This window comes from Plasmodium coatneyi, chromosome 9 (assembly GCF_001680005.1).
Source record: "Plasmodium coatneyi strain Hackeri chromosome 9, complete sequence".
NCBI classification, from domain to species: Eukaryota; Apicomplexa; class Aconoidasida; order Haemosporida; family Plasmodiidae; genus Plasmodium; species Plasmodium coatneyi.
The window spans coordinates 503116-522007 of record NC_033564.1 but is presented as its reverse complement, the minus strand read 5'-3'; the positions used below and the strand labels follow the sequence as shown (position 1 = coordinate 522007).

Here is an 18892-nt window from a genome sequence, read left to right as displayed (position 1 = left end):
GGTTACTTCGTCGGTTGATTTTTGTTACCGCGGTAGGTTAGTTAGCTCCCCATGAAGTCGTGAACCGCCTTGGGGAAGTACTTATACGCGTAGGAAATGATAATGTCTATAAAGTTAATCTCGCCGACATCCATAAAAAACCGGTAGACGGTGTTTTCCGCGTTGAACTCCCTTATGAAGGACTCGCCCAACTTTATCAGGTGCATGCACATGTAGGACTGGAAGTAGGGTTCCCCAAAAACGTTGGAAATCGTGCCGGAAATTTTATTCATTATTGTTATAATCATCTTTAGCAACTTCTTTTTATATCTGGAGTGAAAATACAACTGAACGGTTTGTATGGACGAAATGGTAAGGTAAGAAATAAAATTCCCAAATAATTTTTTCAACGTAATATTCTTCGACAAGGCATTATTTAAATTCTTAATCATATTTTCTATGAAGCGAGCATTTCCTGTGTACCTCATATGGATCACGGCAATGACATAGGAAAGTATTTTCTCTATTTTCTCTTCATCGATCAGGTTAACAATATTTTTAAGTGATATGGATAAATTCTGGAAATTAAATAGACATATATCGAAGAGATTGTGCTTGATTGAATATGTATTCGTAATGGATGTCTTCAACTCATGATCCCTCACTATTAGGAAGAGCATATCCAAACTCTGCACTACGTTCGTCTTTGCATAATGGGTTATATACCTGGAAATTAAATTTCTCTTGTAAAAGTAGAGACTATTTCGTAAAAAGAAATCGAAACCATGGGAAAAAGCGAAGGAAAACACTCCTCCTTTTAACTTTGAATACATATTATTCATTCTGGTTCCGAAAAGGCTCTCCACGATGCTGCTGTCTGAGCTTTTAGTATGTTCATGTTCGGTGAAATTGTATTCTATGGCTCTGGCAATTGCCAGGGTGTCTGTCGATTGGGTCATGTCCTCCTCATCAGGGTACGTTTCGCAGTGGTTAACTTCATCATGGTACATTTCACCGTAGTCGACTTCATCATGGTCCACTTCATCATAGTTCATTTCATCGTAGTCGATTTCATCGTTGTCCACCTCATCATCGTAAGTTGCTCCTTTCAGGCCAACCCTGCGACTGCGAACCGGAGCGTAATTGTGAGTGCCTCCCCTTTTTGCGCCACCCAGTTGGAAGGGCCTCCTCTCTACATCCTCCTCATCACCCATGTAAATAATTTTCCTCCCCTTTTTGTCACAAAATGTATATGGTGAATTATTCGAAGGTGGCCTCTTCCTAGGTGTTCCCTTCTTCTTTGCATTTACAATGGTAACCTTTGTAGGAGCTTCCCTAAAATCACAAGGCGGTGTGCACCTGCCTGGTTTTTCCTTGACTTCTGAAACCATGGGGTAATTGTTCATGCGCATATTGGGGTTATTCCTTTTGTGTATGGTGAGGCATTTTTTCTTACAGCATCGACAGCAGCCACTGCGTTTGTTGCGTCTTTTCAGCGAATTGATCGGAATTATCACTGTGTTTTCCCCTTCAGTATGGCTATTCATTTTCACCACGTTAGGATTTTCCCCATGGAATTTTCTCTTATCTGATTTTGTGGACCCATTGGTGCTTTGCAAGAAGGCATAGCGCTGAGACTTTCCTGGAAGAATGTTCACCTTTTTAAAATGCTTCAGATGGGGCCCCTTTTTCAAAGTTGTTTGCTCATTAATACTTATGATCTCCTTAATGGCTCTATCCACCGTGTACGACCTGGTGGAAGCCAAGAAAACAAATTCTAAAACAGACTTTATCAAATTAATGACGGTGGATTTTTCATTTAAATGTTTAATAGTCTGTATATTGTAGTTAACATCCCTCTGGTTGATAATATAAAGCAAATTATTTTTCTTATTGTAGGAGAAAAAATACTCTTTGGCATTTCTGATGAAATTTTTATAAAAGGAGGAATGCCTACTGATGCTAAAATTGGAAGGGTAATTATTTAAAATGTGAATATAATTTTCCACCATGACTTCTACAAAGGCGGTAATTTCTTCCAAATCGTTGGCAGTATATATTTGTTTTTTTTTATTATTTAAAATTATCATTAGTTCGTCTATTTGGTCTTCTCTAAATTTGAAGAGAACGTGTTCAGGGTTCTCTCTGTTAATGTATCTGTATTGTATAGCTCTGTTGTAAACAAACTTTGCAATTTCTTCATGGTCTTTATTTAGACTAACTCTCTTTTCAGGATCCAAATTGAAATTTTTATACGTCTGGGTTCTATACATATAGACAGACTTATTATTATCAATGATTCTATTTATACTGGACTCCAGATTGACGTACTGTCTTCTCGTCCTTATGATATCCGAGAAGGCATAATAAAAGGCGAAGAGCAACAAGTGGTGCACTTTATAAAAGTCAAAGTGAAACAAAGGGGAAGTCTTAATAAAGTGGTGATAGAAATTTTTCTTCTTCAGTTCATCAGTGAGAGCCTTCTTAAATGCATCTAAATAGTTATCACTTCTTAGGTAGCTATTCAGGTTCATCAATTTGATCCCTTTTATGAAGTAGTCCACAAGTTCGTGCTGCACGATCAGCCTCTTGACGCTGTCTATTTGTTCCTTCTCCATCCATGTGAAGTCATTAATTTCGTACTCGGGGGGGGATGCACTGTTCGTTGAGCTGGTCGATGCGTTGCTGGAAGGCGCCTCGTTCGATGTAGAGGTAGACACCCCACTTGGGGACACCGATGGATACTCCATAGAAAACCAAGGAGAACTCCATGGACTGTCGACCGTAGATGAAGGAGAGGTAGTACTACTCCCCCCAGAGTTTCCATCCTCCGTTTTGCTAAAAATAAAATTGTATAAAGTTCCAAGGGGGTTGGCAAGTTTTTCAGCAATTCCGTACTGACTCCTATCCATGTAGTCTAAAATGGATGAGGTTCCATTTTGAAGAGTTGTTGATCCCCAAGAGGAGGACGATGATCCGTCCCTTCCACTATCCTGATCGTCCCCATTTTCATTGGCCTGGATAATTTTCTTGATCTCCTCCACATTAATGTCTAGCAGTTTATAAATCAGGTCTGCATTTTCTGCCACTTCTAGGAGCGACTTCTGAATCTCTGGGTAGTAACCTAGCAGAATTAGAACAAAAAAGGAGTATACTTTGGTGTTTTCTTCCCCTTCGTTTATACTTTCATTCGGGTTGGCTAACAGTCTATACCCGTAGGTATCATCACTAAATGGTCTGTGGTTAAACATGAGAATGTCGACGGATTCCATCGGGAAGGAGATGTTCCTAAGGAAGACATGCTCATTGTAGAGCAACTCAATTTCAAGGTACAAAGTGCTGGTCTTATCCAACATGTGCTTCATGAACTTTGAGTAGTTCTCCTTTTTATATAACAACTTGGTGTATTTATTTCCGACTAGGTTCAGTTTCTGTTGAATACGCAGAGGTTTGAATGGCCTACTTTCGTACATCAGTTTGTATATCATCACTGTATAAATATTCTTAAACAGGGCATAAACATTGTATGCGTTTCCGTTATTTATTCCGTCCTTCTTTATTCTGTAATATTTGTCCATAAATTGTTGAAGCACATTGAGGGTCCTATTAAGGATGGTAACCTTACACTTGGCTTCTTTCTTCTTCTGATATTCTTTCAATTCATCCCTGTCGGCAAATCCAAAGCATCTAATTTCTGAGTAGTTATTTCCAGTATAGTTATGATTCTTTTTGGAGGAGAAGGTATTATAGAGCATATCGATCCATTCCGTGTTGGGTCTAAATTGTTCGTCCCGTTCTTCCAACTCATTTTCAAACACGTTAATACAAAAATTTTTGTGATATTCATCCAGTTCACTTAAATTCTTTTCATTAAAAATGGACTTTTCACATTCGTAGGAAAACATAGCTATATTTTCAATTCTTTTTTTACCTATCGAGTCGTCTAACTCTTTCCCAAAGGATAGGATGTTACTTCCGTAGAAGCCGACTCTCTTTTCGCACTGCTCTATTTCATTTTCTACTTCCCTCGTGTTTGGCAGCTTGATAGATGTATCCACCTTGGACGTATCCGTTATGTCAATCTTTTCCTTGTTCATCAAATCGTATATGAGGGGACATAATGACTTAATATGTTTCAGCTTATCCAGATAGAAGCTAGATGAGTGTATGTTCGAATTATCATTGTAGTGGTACTTGTAGAAGAACCTGTTAATGTTGGATATCTCCACGGTTAGGTCTTCGAGAAATGTTTGCAATATGTTTTTCTTCTCTAGGGAAGTCTTTAAGCTTTTGTAAAAATCCAACCCTAGGAGGCACTCCAATTTTTTTTTAATTATGTAGTGCTTGTTGTCTATGTAGATGTATTTTTTTCTAAACAATTTATTTTGATGAAACTCAATATTTTTGTACACCTTGTAGTTGTCTCTCAAATATTCGTTGCTGAGGTTACTCATCTTTTTGAGGTTGCTCAAATTATTGCTCTTTATTATGATGACGGATAGGAGGATAAGTCTGTACTTGAGTAGAGCGCAGTTTTTCTCCATCCTGGTTCTTATGAAGTAATTTTCTTCTTCCGTCAGGGGGTAGATCTTACTAAAATATGTAGCATAATCGGAGAAGAATTTCTTCTTCGTGCTGTTTCTCACGCTTTGTTCTACATCCGTTTTGGAAATCAAATCGGATGTGAAATTCTCCACGGTTGTTTCTGAAGTTGGCTTCCCCTTCGATTGGTTCATCGATCGTTCCGTTCCATCCTCATTTATTTCGATTCCCTCCCGTTCGTTTCCTTCACTCCATTCCCGTGGTCTAAACACCTTAAATACATTTCTTATGTCCACATTTGTTTCACATAAAATTTCGCTGTTATGGTTTTTCATTTTCAGTGGGTTGATTGCCTTCACCGCTAGGATGGCTTCTACTCTGTCCTTGTTGTGTTCTTTATACCACGTGAATTTTATGTACTCCTGGAATGGCTGCTCTGAGTCGTTTCCGTGAACATGTTTCTCCTCCACTTCGTCTAGTATATCGTCGTCATCATCGTCGGTTTCGTCCCCTTTGAGACGCTTATCTGAAGTGAGGCTTCCATTTTGGTAATTTTCCTTGCCTGACTGGGGACCCTTTGTGGGATTTACCCCCCCCTCTGCAGTGATACTCGACTTGATATACGACACATTCTTAATCTCATGGGTGAACCTAAAAATATGCTTCAGAATGAAGTTGAGCTTGGTATACTTCTTCAGCCTCTGTGCTATCATATCCGTGACGTTACTTTTCTTGATGAAATAATCTAGCTTCTGCAAGGCCTGCACATTGGCAACGTAATTTATGTCTACCTCGTAGTAGGTCTTTAGGTTATAGTCTCCAAGCTCCAGAACCAACATGATATTTTCATTGTTCCCCTTCATGTTATCTATGGTGACGCTAAAAATGTTGGAGGTCCACCTGATTGAGTGAAAATATTCAAATTCGAGAAGCTGATTTATTATTTTCTTCTCTGTTAAGTATTTCAGTGCATCTTTAATTTTCCCTATGTTGTCATTCGAATCGTCTTTTTCTTCTTCCCCTTTTCGTCTTTTCTTCACTTTATCCTTCATTTTGTTAATTCCTGTTCTAATATTTTTAAAGGTTTCGTTGAATGTGTTAGTTAATGCACCATTTTTTCTGCCACTTGTGTTGATTTTGACCGACATTTGGTCATTCCTAAACGGGGTGGAATCTCCTACATTGGTGTCCTCTTTTCTGCCTTTAGTACTTCTATCGGTGGTGTTCTTACTTCCCCTGAATCCGTCTACATGTGAGGATTGTTCCAAGTCGACTCCCTTTCGTTCAATGTCCTCACGTCCCTGATTTGTCTCTCCAATTTCATCACTCGCGAAGATGTTGAATGGATATTTGTACATTTCATTCACGTTTGTCCTGTCCTTCTCATTGGCCTCTTCATTTTCTTCGATCATTTTGCTCGTACTGTCCGAATCAACGTCGGAGAAGACTTTGTTCAGATAATTCGAAACATCGTAGGTTCGATAAAACGGGACCAATTCAGCATGGTAACATACAAACACGTTTTTTTCCCTACTCTTTTTGCTATTAACAATTAGGAAGCATAATTCGTTGTTCTCTCTAAAAATGTTGAAATCCACAATTGCGTTTTTATATTTCTGGTTTTTTAGGATTTGCTTATTATCATGTCCAATATTCAGCTTGAACTGCACCTCGCATTTTTCACCCCTCACCTTTGTCGTTAATATCAGGTCGTGTGTATACCCATAAGTGTATACACCCTTCTCACTTAGCTTCTTCATGGAGACTTTTCGCACCTTTTGTGTCCAGTTCTGGCTATACAGTGAGCTGCATATTTTGGTTTTATTTTCTCCAACATTGGAATTACTGTCAAACGAATAGAGGAACATTTTCTCCAAGCAGCTCAGCGTTCTGTACCTATTCGATTCGATAAGGTAGTAACTTTTTACCGTGCTGCTGTTTTTGTTTTCCAAGAAGGACGCTTCGGAGATGCTTTGCTTCTGATCAGTGTTTAGGTTTGTGAATGATTCCTTTGGTTTATTCGAATCGTTGATCTTTTTTTGTTTCTTCTGTTCCTCCTTCTTCCGTTCGGTTTGTTCAGATTCACCTGTCTTATTCTGCTCCCCCTTCTCCGACTTGGCACTTCTAGCCCATTTTTTGTTGCTGAAAATGTGGCTAAGCCGACCATTGGAGGGTTTCCCCAAGAGGGGGTTATCCCATGGGGAGAAATTAACTACGTGTTTAGCATCTCGCTTCGACGTGAATCCATCCCCAGTGGGTGTGTTTTTCCCGGGGAGGTGATTTCCGAAGGGGGAACGAACATTGCCAATGTCGTTTTTCCCCCCTTTGAGTAGTCTTATATTATTCTTCTTCAAATTTAAAGTCTTTTTCTGAAGAAAGGACTGACTTTTCCCCTTAGAAGGAGCCTTCGAAGTGGTCGCTTTTCTCGGTTTATTCAACCGTGGGTGAGAAGCACCATTTGAGGGATACAACCGTTGGTACTTATTATATAAGGTGTCTAGGAGATCCGCCTCTGAAATTTTGACATTTTTCCCGCTGGAGAAATATTCTTTATGTTTATTGATGGTGGAAATTCTAAGGTCTATCATAAAATCCTCATCCTGCAGGAGAGCTATAACATTTTGGTAAATTGGGATGATAGTCTCTTCATCTCTAAACGAAATAAACTCCAGCAGACTTATCCTCTGCATCTCGATTTGCGTAATTTTCTCAATCAAGTCTGATGAGAAAGGTAAAAAGTTGTTTAAAATTTTCGTGGCGTAATACTTAATGTATGTGAGGAATTTCGTTTCAATACTGTCGTACAGGTGCTGAAAAAAATTAACATATGTGCCAAAGTTTAGGAGGAAGAATCTTTTAAAATTTATCAGAATTTCTTTAATTTTCTCTTCATTCTTTTTTATAAAATCTACTATGAATGGATATTCGAGAAGGAAGTCCAATATGGCCTTGAAGTAGAATTCCTCTACTAAGTTGTGCAGCAGGAAGAACAGATTGGAGAACATCCTGCGGTAGTCTATGCTTTCTATGATGTCTTGCACGAGGCCACACTCAAGCACGAAATGCAGATTTGTGAGCACCGCCGTGACGGCGGTTGTTAGTCCATCTAGGGATATATTAAGTTTTATTAAGATAAGCTTGATCACGTCCAAGCTACCTAGTAGAAGTCCCTCAGTCATAATTATCTTAAAGATGCCTTCTTTCATGTTCCCCAATTTTAGTATGTTGTATATTACGTAGGAAAGCACATTAACCAGGCGTACGTTCAGCTTGGAATTTACAAAAAATCGAAGGATCTTAAAAATGGGTGCAGTAGAATAATAATTAATATACTTTGTCGGAACCAGGGATCTTATCAAAATGTTACTAACTTTTACATGCTTAATGTCCCTCTTCCACATATCGTAGTTGAATATAGATTCTATGTATTCTTTAGTTATGAGGGAATCTCCAGATATATATACCCCCCTGGTCATTAGTTCGTAAAAAAGAATGTTTGTAATTCTGTAGCTTTTGTACTTGTTAAATGTTTTCTCATCGATTGATTCTACCAACCGATGGAATATAACAATAGCGTTGAACAGGTTGTACACGTCTTCCTTCTTTAGCAGGGATAGGTAGTTCAAATCCTTTCTGTAATTTTTCAGCTTGGAGTAGATATCCTCAAAAGGGATGTCATTCCCGTTAACGCAAATTTCTGTGTTGAAAAACTTCCACACGATGGATATAGCGTATTGCTCTCTGTTCACCACCATGGCATCTAAGTCTTTTTCCGTCATACTAATTATCTTTACGTCATATAGGAGGTCCTTGTATTCGCTGTAGGTTAGCTTGTTATTGCTGAGCGACTTTATGTCCTTCTCCTCGATATACAACTTATGTTCCTTCAGTTTCTTCTGCACAATTTCCTCGGTGAAGTATTTCGCCCCGTGTTTCCAAAAGGGGGATTCCTTCAAAATTTTAAAGTACACCAATTCGTTCTTCTTAAAATAGTCCACCTGAATTTTCGATGCAATGGAATACCACTCTTCGTAGTCTAACTCCTCATCGGATAGCCTGCGTAAAATCTTGCTATAATTTGAAATTTTAATATTTTTTTTTTCCAACTCTTTGAAGTATTTCTTGGTTAATTCCGTCGCCCCCAATTCGTTAAAGTCGTACTTTAAGCAGCAGTCGTGAATGATCTGCACTTTGTTGATCATTTCGTTCTCCACGGTAAGCTTCTCCGATTTGTAGACAATGTGGTTTATGATATTGTCGAGGTTTATCTCGATGTACTTTATTATGTTGGAAATGATCTTCACCTGTTCGCATATGATTAGCGATTCTAGACTTTTCAAATTCTGCACGTAGTTCCTTTTGCGCATATTTTCAAGAAAATTGTAGGACATTTCTATCTGCTTGTTCTGGGTGTCTATTTCTTCCTTTATGCTGCTGAGGAGGAAGTCTAGCAGCCGAAGGAATGCACTAGATTGGTACTTCTTATGAACATGAATTTTAAATATATTCGTGTAAAATTTCTTAATTTCGGTCCCGAAAATGTTGTAATTATCCTTCACAATGAAGTTTATAATATTGTTAATGGAGTGCTTGACTAGAGTGTTCGGCGAATTGAAAATATCCTCGAAGGTGAAGTCCACGTTGAGCTGCAGTTTGGAATTCAGCACGGATATAAAATAATCCATCAGCTTCAAAAACTTCACAAAATTTTCATAGTATATGAAGTATTTAAAGTTTAGGATGTCTTCCCTTATGGATACGAGCAAGCTATATATGTGCATCTTCTTTTGCAAAAAAAGGTTTATCTTTTCTTCGATAATTTCAAAATAAGTTTTATAATAATTGTCCGAGTTTGTCGTACTTTTGATGGATTCATCCATGACGAACACACACCCTGATACGCTGGCGTATAAGGGTGAGAGGGACCGTTCATTATGTGCGGCATCATTTTCGTTCTTTATCAAGGTGTTTGTTATTATGCTTAGAATGTTCATGTGTATAAAGTAGGTGGGTAGGACGAGGAACATCTCCCCGTCTTGCACCAAAATTTGGATGCTAAACTTCATGGCGCTATCGTCCTGGTATTTGTACAAACGAATGTCTTTGTCATCCATGTAGAGGATACTTATGGAGCTCCTAAAATGGTTCGAAAGAATTGGTATGAGCCAAATCATATTTTGGTTAAAGGAATTTTCCTTAAGGTACTTCTTCACCGTTTCTTCAGCAGATTCGTCCTTTTCGAAGAAGCAAGGCTTATCATCCGAGCAGTTAAACACGGTATAAAAAAAATCGTACGCATTTTTTATCACATAATTTAGGTAATATTCATGAACGGTGAAGGATTTCGTACTGTCATCCAATTTTCCTGTGTTGTCGTTACTCGATTGGTCTTTTGTCGTATCCAACGGATCAATGTTGACGCTCTCCTTTGATAGAATAATTTCCCCAAACTGTTTCTTCTTCTCCTTACTTAAGTTTATATCTGCACCCTTGAAAAAATCATTCTTCTTGTAAAAAAAATTCTTGTATACATTCATGATCACCTGAATGATCAAATTAATCACCTCTGTAAGTTCGTTCACGTAGAATAAGTTGAACAGCTTCCTCAGCGTGATAACACTGCTGGAGGAGACTGAGGAGTGCAGACCCAATTTCAACTCATAAAACTTCTGTATGTATGAGTAACCCAACCCAATCAGCGAAATGAAGTAGTAAGGCTTCATATTATCCGATGGAATGGAAAATTTGTACTGTTCTATCTCTTCCAGTATTTGATCTTTCACCTTCTCGTCAATTTTGAACTCTTCTATTTTGTTCCCAAAAGTGTTGTACTTTAATTTTTTTTTTTTTTTTTTTTAAAAAATGAGGAATGAAATTCTCAAAATCGAATGGTATTATATCCTCTTTTTTCTTTTTAAAAAATTCCATAGCATTTTCCAGTTCTTGTTTCTCTAGCGTGTTTTTCGATAATATGCTGTCTAGTTTCTTTATCATATACCTCAGCGCAGAAACGAATATGCGCAGTTTGTTGTAGCTGCCTTCATCACTTTCATCTTTTCGAACCTCGGAGAGGGATAATTTAAACCATTGTAGGAGCCCCTTATCGCAAAGAAAAAGATCCTTCAATAAGTTGTCTAAATCGCTGTAGGGGCCAAACCCGAAGAGAGAGAATACCTCCAGGTACAGCAGGTGCAGGTAATTATTCTTCACCCTCTTGCTTCTTTGCTTGACGATATCTAGGTCGATTAAATTTCTCAGAATCATCTTCTTCCTGTTTCCTACGTCTTTTCGTTCTATCAGGGTCAGAATCATCTGCTGTATGTTCGTGTAGTTCTTTTCCGTGTTGTGCGCCCGGATGGCCGTATGGATGTCCTCCGCTGATGTGGTCGGACTCTCTGTGTATTCGCTCTCCAGCGCCTCCAGGTAGTTCTTCACCTTCACCAGCTCTTCGTAGTATATGTGGAACGTCGCTGCGGTGCAGAAGTGGGGGAATGCATAAGTGTAGTAAGCAGTGTAATCGCGTAATAGATGCGCAAAAGGTAGCAGAAACGTGTAAGAAACATGGAAAGAACATATGAATGTGCGAACGGTAGACGCTCCTCCACCTACATGTGTCCCTCAAATGGTGCATTTCGTAGCTGAAGAGAGTGCTGCTGTGGTTGTACACCTTAAACGTGTGCCCTTCTTTCAGGATGATGATTTTATTGCCGCCTTCCTTCCGAGCAGGGTTAAAGGAGTACACGTCGTACCCTCCCTTCATGTTATCAGACATGTAGATGATTCTCTCCTTAAAGTGCTGACTCAAAATTTCCGTAAGGTGCAGTAAGGTATTCTTGGAATAATAGAAAATGCAAATCTTCTGTTTCATATTCAGGACGTTGTTAATTTGAAATATCAGTTTACTAGAAATATCGCTATTCTTCACGTCCATCAGAGAAAACATAGAATCGAACTTTTCCGTCTTACTAAAAATGTTGTGTAGCTCGTATGCCAGTATATTTATCATAGCATGTGTTAGAGTGTTCAGGTGTGGGTAGCCATTATTCTCTCTAGCACACATTTTTATATCCTCTACGTTAAATTTAAATTTTATTTTAATGTTTGATAGGTACGACTTCATGTTCTGGAAACTGTGCTTGTAGAACCATTGGTCTCTTATGCACAGGTACAGATTGGTGCTTCCCCTTCCGTCCTTCACTGGCTTCTTGATTCCGATTTTTATTTCGTTGTATTTCAGCATGAAGTCGACCAGCTTGTGTATGCGGCTGCTTTCGAAGTAGTACCTCAGCAGCCTCTGCAGGTTCACGATGCATAACTTCGCGTAGCTTTCCTCGGGTACTACAGTGGGGTAAGGTGGTACGAACTAGTTAGAAGTGGACAAGTAGGTCTGTTCTAGGCAACCTTGCGATGTGCCTCTGAGGGAAGCAAAATATTCTTCCCCTCACAACACCAAGGGTTGCACACAAATAAAACCAGGAACGATTTAAGTATAGCACATTTGCAATTAAAACAGCAAAAGCTGCGTCCCTCCCTGCTTATGCGTGTATTGGACAACGCGTATGGACCTCCAGAGTGACCTAAATTGTTCGATTCCTTTTCTTTATTTCGCTTTTTCCACTTACCGTTTCGCCCCCATAGCTTGCTCCGCTGAACAAAGGACTTATTGACGGATTCTTCTTGAGAAAACTCGAAAATGTAGTTGAACAGCTTTTCATTGTATTCCTTCGGAATGTCGAACGCGTGATACAGCAAGCTTATCTTCTTCACCCGTTCAATCAATTTAGACATGCTGTTATTTTCCTCGTCCTCCTCCTCTTGCGCATACCTCAGGTGAGAACTGGTATAGTCAGAGTAGGAGTATTCTATCAAGTCAAGAAAAAATATCTGCTCAAAATTCTTTATCTTACCGTAGGATATATCTATAGGGAAGTTGTACGTAACTGGTCCCTCAAAAAGAAAAAAGGATTTTTTTTTTTTTAAATTTTTTATAAATTTCGACGACAATTTTTTACTCTCTTCATTAATAAACCTTTTATAATTTATGAATAAATTTTTCATCTTTTTTAACAGCGTCTCTTTAATGGTGTTTCTCATATCGTCCCCTATGATGTCGTAGTAGTAGTTTTCGTAACTTTCAAATATTTTTTTCACCACGTCTATGATTTCCTCGATGTGAAGTTTGATCACCTTCTCCTTGTCTATTAGCTCTTCCAGTTCGCTTACTGTCTCCATTTTGTTAATCACCTTATGAAAAAAGGCTACTATGTTTATTACATCCATTAGGTCGAGGATAAGTATTTCTGTGTGTACTTCTGGGACACCTTGGCCTATGGCGTGGCCTAGGTCCTCCACCTTCATGCGGTAGAAGATTAGGGACATCGTGTCCAGCAGCTCGATGAATTGTTGGTTTCCTACGCGATGTGGGGGGGAAAAAAGGGGAAAAGTGTACCGTACGTGGTGAATACGAACAGGGTGCATACACGCTATGTGAGACAATCTAGAACATGCACCATTCTATGCGAATGGAGAAGCCCCTCCCTTATTACCCCTGTTCAGATCGTTCAGCAGAGTAAGGGCATTGGCTATCTTCTCGCTGTAGAGCTTATATTTAAACATGATTTCCTCCAGGGCGTATAGCTGGGATTGCGTCTTGTAGGTAGACACGCTTTTCTTCAGGATGTGCATCTTGATAAGGTTGTACACGAATGAAAAGTGGTACCTTATTTCGTTCTCGTTCGATAGTCGGGCCACGTCCCGCTTCATTCCCTCCAGGTAGAGGAGCAGCGCCCCGAGGACTGCGGTGGTGGGGGAAAAATTAATCATGGTGAAATATCATGACGAGGGGCCATGCGGCAAAGTATCGGTGTGCTACACAAAATGGAGCAATTCGAATAAGTTTTCTACCCTCCCCAAATGCACTTACGTATCTTTTCGTTATTATAAAAATCACTAAATACATTCTCGTAGGACTGCCTCGACGATATGAAGGTGATATTCTTAAAACTGGTGCTGTTGTTGTAAAAGTTGTAAACGATGGAGTTTATTTTATTTGTGAAGGAGAAGAAAACTTCGTCCTTCCTTATACATTCCTTCACTAAGCTTATATCATATAACTGTCCACATATGATTGCTGTAATGAGAGCCGGCAAGTCGTTAATGTTGCTGGCGTTTTCATTCCTGTAGATGCTGAGAAAGGAATATTTCTCCGTATCCTTGTTGTCGTTTATATTGTAGTATATGCTTCCGTGATCGATTGATTCGAGGAGGGAGGAGATGCTTTTCTTGGCTAGCGAAAGTTTCGTCTCTCCCTCGAAGTCGGATTCGGTCCAGTGGTTGGCGCTGAAGATGGATTTGTCTGCGGGATAGGGAGGGAAAGGCGATCGTGAAGAAGTGCAAAGAAGTAACAAAGCAGGGTGTATACACTTGTAAGGAGGAACAGCACATGATGGCACACCAACCCAAACTTACCAATACTCTTAATCGCGTAAAAATGGAGGCCGAACCCCGCGTTAATTTGATTCTTGTTATCCAAGTTGCTGCTCAAAATTTTGACCCCGCAGTTATGCCTGAAGACGTGGAAGTATCCATTGTTCCCTCGAGCAATGTATAGGGGATCCATTTTTAGTGAAGACGCGTTGTGAACATCGAAAGCCTTATTCTGGTTAATGTAGTACACATTCCGCCTCAAACGTATTAGTAGCAAATAAATCATGAATACATCTGTGAACCCAAAATAATTTAACAGATTCAGATGGTTCTCATCTTTGTTGGTCATAACTAGCGAATGATACATGCTTGAGAGGAGACGCAGTTCAAAAACTCCAAAAATGTCCAGAACTTTCCACAAATAATTTGTATAATGGAACCATACCGTGGTGAACACAGAATAAAACTTCGTCTCAATTTTGCTAAGCACATTTTGGCTAGTCTTCAAATTGAAGAAGGATAATATTTTTTTTTTATTTAGAAAAATATTACGCAAATGGAAAAAGTGGTTATTTAAATCGCTCATATTGACGTTTAGAATGTTTTGCAGATTATCTATCTCGTAGGAGGACATTATCCTAATAATAGCATTCTTCATTTGAATCGAATCGAAGAAGGTAGATTCGAATATATTTTTCAAATTTGCTTCATTTAGGAATAATACATTTTTGTTAAAAACACTGTACTTTGTTCGTAGCAAGTCGTTTTTTAATTCCTTCACACTTTTTAATTTTTCTTTTTCCATGATTTTTTTCTTCCTGCACATGGTCCTGAGGTACCATGCGCTGCTTGTTATTTCCTTGTTGTTTCTCTCGTAATTTTCCTGTTCATTTGTGGTGTCATTATTTTTTTCGCTTCGAAAGTTGGATATGTTAAGGGTGGAAAATTTGTCCATTCCTTCCCAACTTAAGTCGCTTCTCGAATCGTATGGATTTTCCCCCTCTGCAAGGCTGCCTAAACTGCTGCTCACTGTGCCTTTTTTGGACCCGTTCGACGTATAAGAAAACTTACTACTTGCCTTATCTCCGAATGGTTCATCTTTCACTTCTTTGTGAAGACTGTCCGTAGATGAACCCGCCGTTGCGTACTCCATCTGTTCGGATGATGTGGTTCTTCCAGACGAGGAAGATGCGATACTCGAGGGGTACGAAGGAGAGCTGCTTCCAGCGTGGTCATCACCCGCTTTTCGCATATTCCACCCGGATAAGTAATCCCCATCTTGTTTGTGTCCCCCATTGGACCCCGCCTGCGTTGCACTATCGCTGTGCCGGTCGGCCATACTACTAGTAGACAAATCGGACAGCGAATGGGACGACAAATTAGAAATCAATCTGGATGAACTTTTGCTCAAATTTGAAGTAGACGCATCTGTAGTAGAATCGGAGGTGCTATCGAGGGGGGTACCTTCAGGGATACTGGACAAGGAGGACAAGTTATGAAAGGATGTCCCGTGCGATTTTTCATACGGAGAAAGCATTTTTTTCATGCCCGGATGGGATTCATTATAAGTAGACGAATGGAGAGAAGACATCCTTTTAAAATTCATTTCGTCTGAGGATAAGGTCGACCTGGTAGTCCCCTTTAAGTTGCTAACATCCCCATTTGTGGGTCCATTAATATTAGAGATTGAGTCGTATAGGACCTTCAACTTGGGGTTTTCATAAAATTGGTTGTAGGATACATTTTCCATGGAACCACTATACAAGCTATCTTCCTCCAATTCTCGTTTATCCGAATGGGGAAAGTTGTATCCGAAATCGTTGTTGTATGTTTTGTTTTTTCTCTCTTTCGTGTTATCATCTCCAGAATCGTTGTCTACTAACTCCTCGTCGTCCAGTTCCACGTCCTCGCAGTATTCATCGAGGTAGTTAATGATCTCCAACGCAAATAGGAGACTTAGGTTGGTTAAATTTCCCCTAATCATGTTAAGGAGCAACAGGTAAATGTCATTCTCCGAGATGTTGTTTCGCCCATTGTACGTGGCTAGAATATCCCCTATTGATTTGTAGTACCTGCTGCTTGTCTTTTCCTTTTTCTTCGAAGTTTGGTGGACTTCCTCTTTAATGCACTTGGTAATTGCTTCGTGCTCCTGGGACGTCACGGAGAAAATCTTCATGCCTAAAATTGGATTGGCACGTAAAAAAGGAAAAAAAATGGGTGACGCGGAGTGGGGTAAAAGCAAATGGGGGATGAAAATTGGCACGGTCATTAGAGAGCAAGCACACCACCGATGCACAAATGAACTTTGCGATGACTTACTTTCGTTCATGAGGCTGTACTTATTGTCTGACGAATTGATCGACGCGCCGTCCGCATTTATCGTGGTGATTTCAAAATTTTGGAGGTGCTCCAAAATGGGGAAGTCCTCATGCACCAACAGGTAAGTAACGTCGTCAAAAATTCTATGTGGTATCAGCGTGCCGGCGTAATATTTGGTAGAAACCAGCTGAATGATCTTATCGGGGAGAGTATTTATACGAATGGATATAAGAATACCATTTTCGTTTAAAATGGTAACCTTGGAATTGTGCACCTTGGATATGATGAGGGTTATAAAGGTGTCAAAAAAATGGTGTATGTTTAAGAAGTAATTTGCCTGATCATTGTGAATTATTTTCTCCTTATTGTTGCATATAACATCGTCTAAATATTTGAAAATCACATTTTTGAAGTCTTCCCCTAGTATTGACAGTACGTGTGAATTGTATGACCTAAAATATTGGTGCAGATTTTTTAGACACATCCAGTAGGTCCTCAGGAAGGAGTCATTAATCACTTGTTCACTTCCACTAAAGAAGGATTTCAGAAATATATGGGGCTTTGGAGAATTTAATATTTCATCAAAGTTTTTAAGTACCGCTTTGTGATCTACCTTTATTTTGGATGTGTCTATTTGTATCAAACTGAGGATAATTTCGTTCACCTCAGGATCATCAATGGAGGAGAGATTTAAAAATTTTCTGAATTTATAAGCCATGTTAATTTTGTTAAAGTAGAGTAAAGTATTTTCATCTTTCTCTGATTTTTCTTGTTGTAGAAATTCTTCATACAATTTGTCCACCAAATTTTTTTTAAATTGTTCTTCCTTCACTTTCGCTTCATTTGTGATCATATCACTTTTGGTGAGCAACAGATACTTCACCTCTTTTATTAACAGCTCGTTTATCTGCATGAGCGATTTGTCTATGTTAAGGTAGGTCTCTGTGTATAGCTTCTCCACAAAGGTGGAACAGGAGTTGGTAAACTTTTCATATACATTTTCCTTGTACTTTCTGAATTCCCTCAATTTGGATACCAAATTGGAGACGCTGTTCTTGGTGCTTATTTCTTGTATTATGTTTAAGCTTGCGTTGGAGAGATACTTGTGCAAATTTAGGAATCCTCCGTAGGAGTACCTCTGAACGAGCATGTTCCCATGGGGTTCTTCGCGTGGGGAGGTGGGCGGAGCGGTTAATGCGTTGGTACGTGGTATAACGTGCAATGTGCAATATGCGTAATGGCGCGTTACAGAACTGTTTCTTTGTGTGAGGCGCCCACTAGGGGAGCGCCTTTTCAGCGTTAGGCACACGTAGAAACAGTTGTATCCTTTATTCGGTTCTATACCTTTTGTTTCCTTGAAGAGCTGCAACATGGAGAAGGACAAGTTGCAAAAAGGGGGGGGGAAAAAAAATTAAGAAATTTATGCATTTCTACTGTTATGTATACCACCTCGGTGCAATGTACTGATGCAATTCCATTCATCATCTACATATCAGACGCGCCGCCTGGAGCATTACCTTTTTTAAAATCGGATTCCTCAGGGCAGTATCACTGCAGTATACATCTGCGGGGGGAGAGGAGTGGCAAGACAGGATGAATATTGTGAAGTTCGCAGATGTATGTGGTGTTGTTGGGTATGGGAAAGAGATGTTACATTCCCCCCACACACACGCATCCCCGATGGGTGGGAAATAACTGTGATTACCTTTCTGAAGAATGCAGGAAAAAAGGATCAACTTGAAGATAATTATTTTAGGATTTATTAGAAACATTTTTAAATACAGTCAATTAATTAAATGCTTCTGCGGGTTAGCTTGTCCAAGAGGAGCAAACTGAATTAATACAATTAATTAAGTGGGGAATCTGCATGGATGCGGCGGGAGGCTGGAGAAAGACCCACGGAGAGCTCCACCCACCAGGATTATTCCGCACTGATTGAAGAGACCGCTCTGGCGTCTACAAATGTACAGTTGCAAATATTCACACACGTACATGCAAAAACATTTCTCTAAGGTGGAAACTAATAAAAACTAATTATTAAACATAAAATGAGATAAAGAGAAAATTATTCCATAGTTGTTGGGGAGAAAGAAAGAGGAAGGAAGTGGAAACAAACGAATCAGTTAGCAAGACGCATTTGTTTATATTAACAAATATTAATAGACCCAACAGTTGATAATAACTACTAATTTGAATAAATACAACCTTTTATGGAGTCACACAAAAAAAAAGCAAAAAAAGAATAGAAAAAAATTCCAATTTTGGAGGAGACATTCATCCTGACAGTTTTAATTAAACACAAAGGGACACATATAGACAAATACGCTTAAAATGAAGGAACATGAACCAGGTTAATTATCGCCCAATTCGCTGTGCGTGGTTGCCACGGCGGTTGGGTAAAGGGGGTAGCCTGAAAAACGTGCGAAGTGACGAAAAAGAAAAAATTACGCCAGCGGCTGCATGACGCAAATACTTCTTCGATAGACAGCACGTGTAACAATCGCAACAAAAAAAAAAAAAAAAAAAAAAATTGTTTTTCCTCATATAACGATCCCAATTTTCCATTGTCCCTAAAAAATTACACATTACAGTTGAGTGTAACAGTCGACTGGCCAACGTTCGTAAT

General features: G+C 39.2%; 1 protein-coding gene across 1 annotated transcript; it reads right to left on the bottom strand.

Moving 5' to 3' along the window:
* Nucleotides 1-41: 41 nt before the first annotated feature.
* On the bottom strand, nt 42-18038 carry PCOAH_00024450 (Uncharacterized protein; the record flags this gene model as incomplete). The annotated part of the gene is made up of 11 exons (XM_020059250.1): nt 42-10352; nt 10585-10991; nt 11110-11859; nt 12144-12932; nt 13068-13316; nt 13445-13876; nt 13990-16125; nt 16267-17430; nt 17545-17629; nt 17784-17830; nt 17972-18038. The coding sequence occupies 11 exons, from the start codon at nt 18036-18038 to the stop codon at nt 42-44; spliced, it is 16437 nt and encodes a 5478-aa protein (XP_019914803.1).
* Nucleotides 18039-18892: the final 854 nt, after the last annotated feature.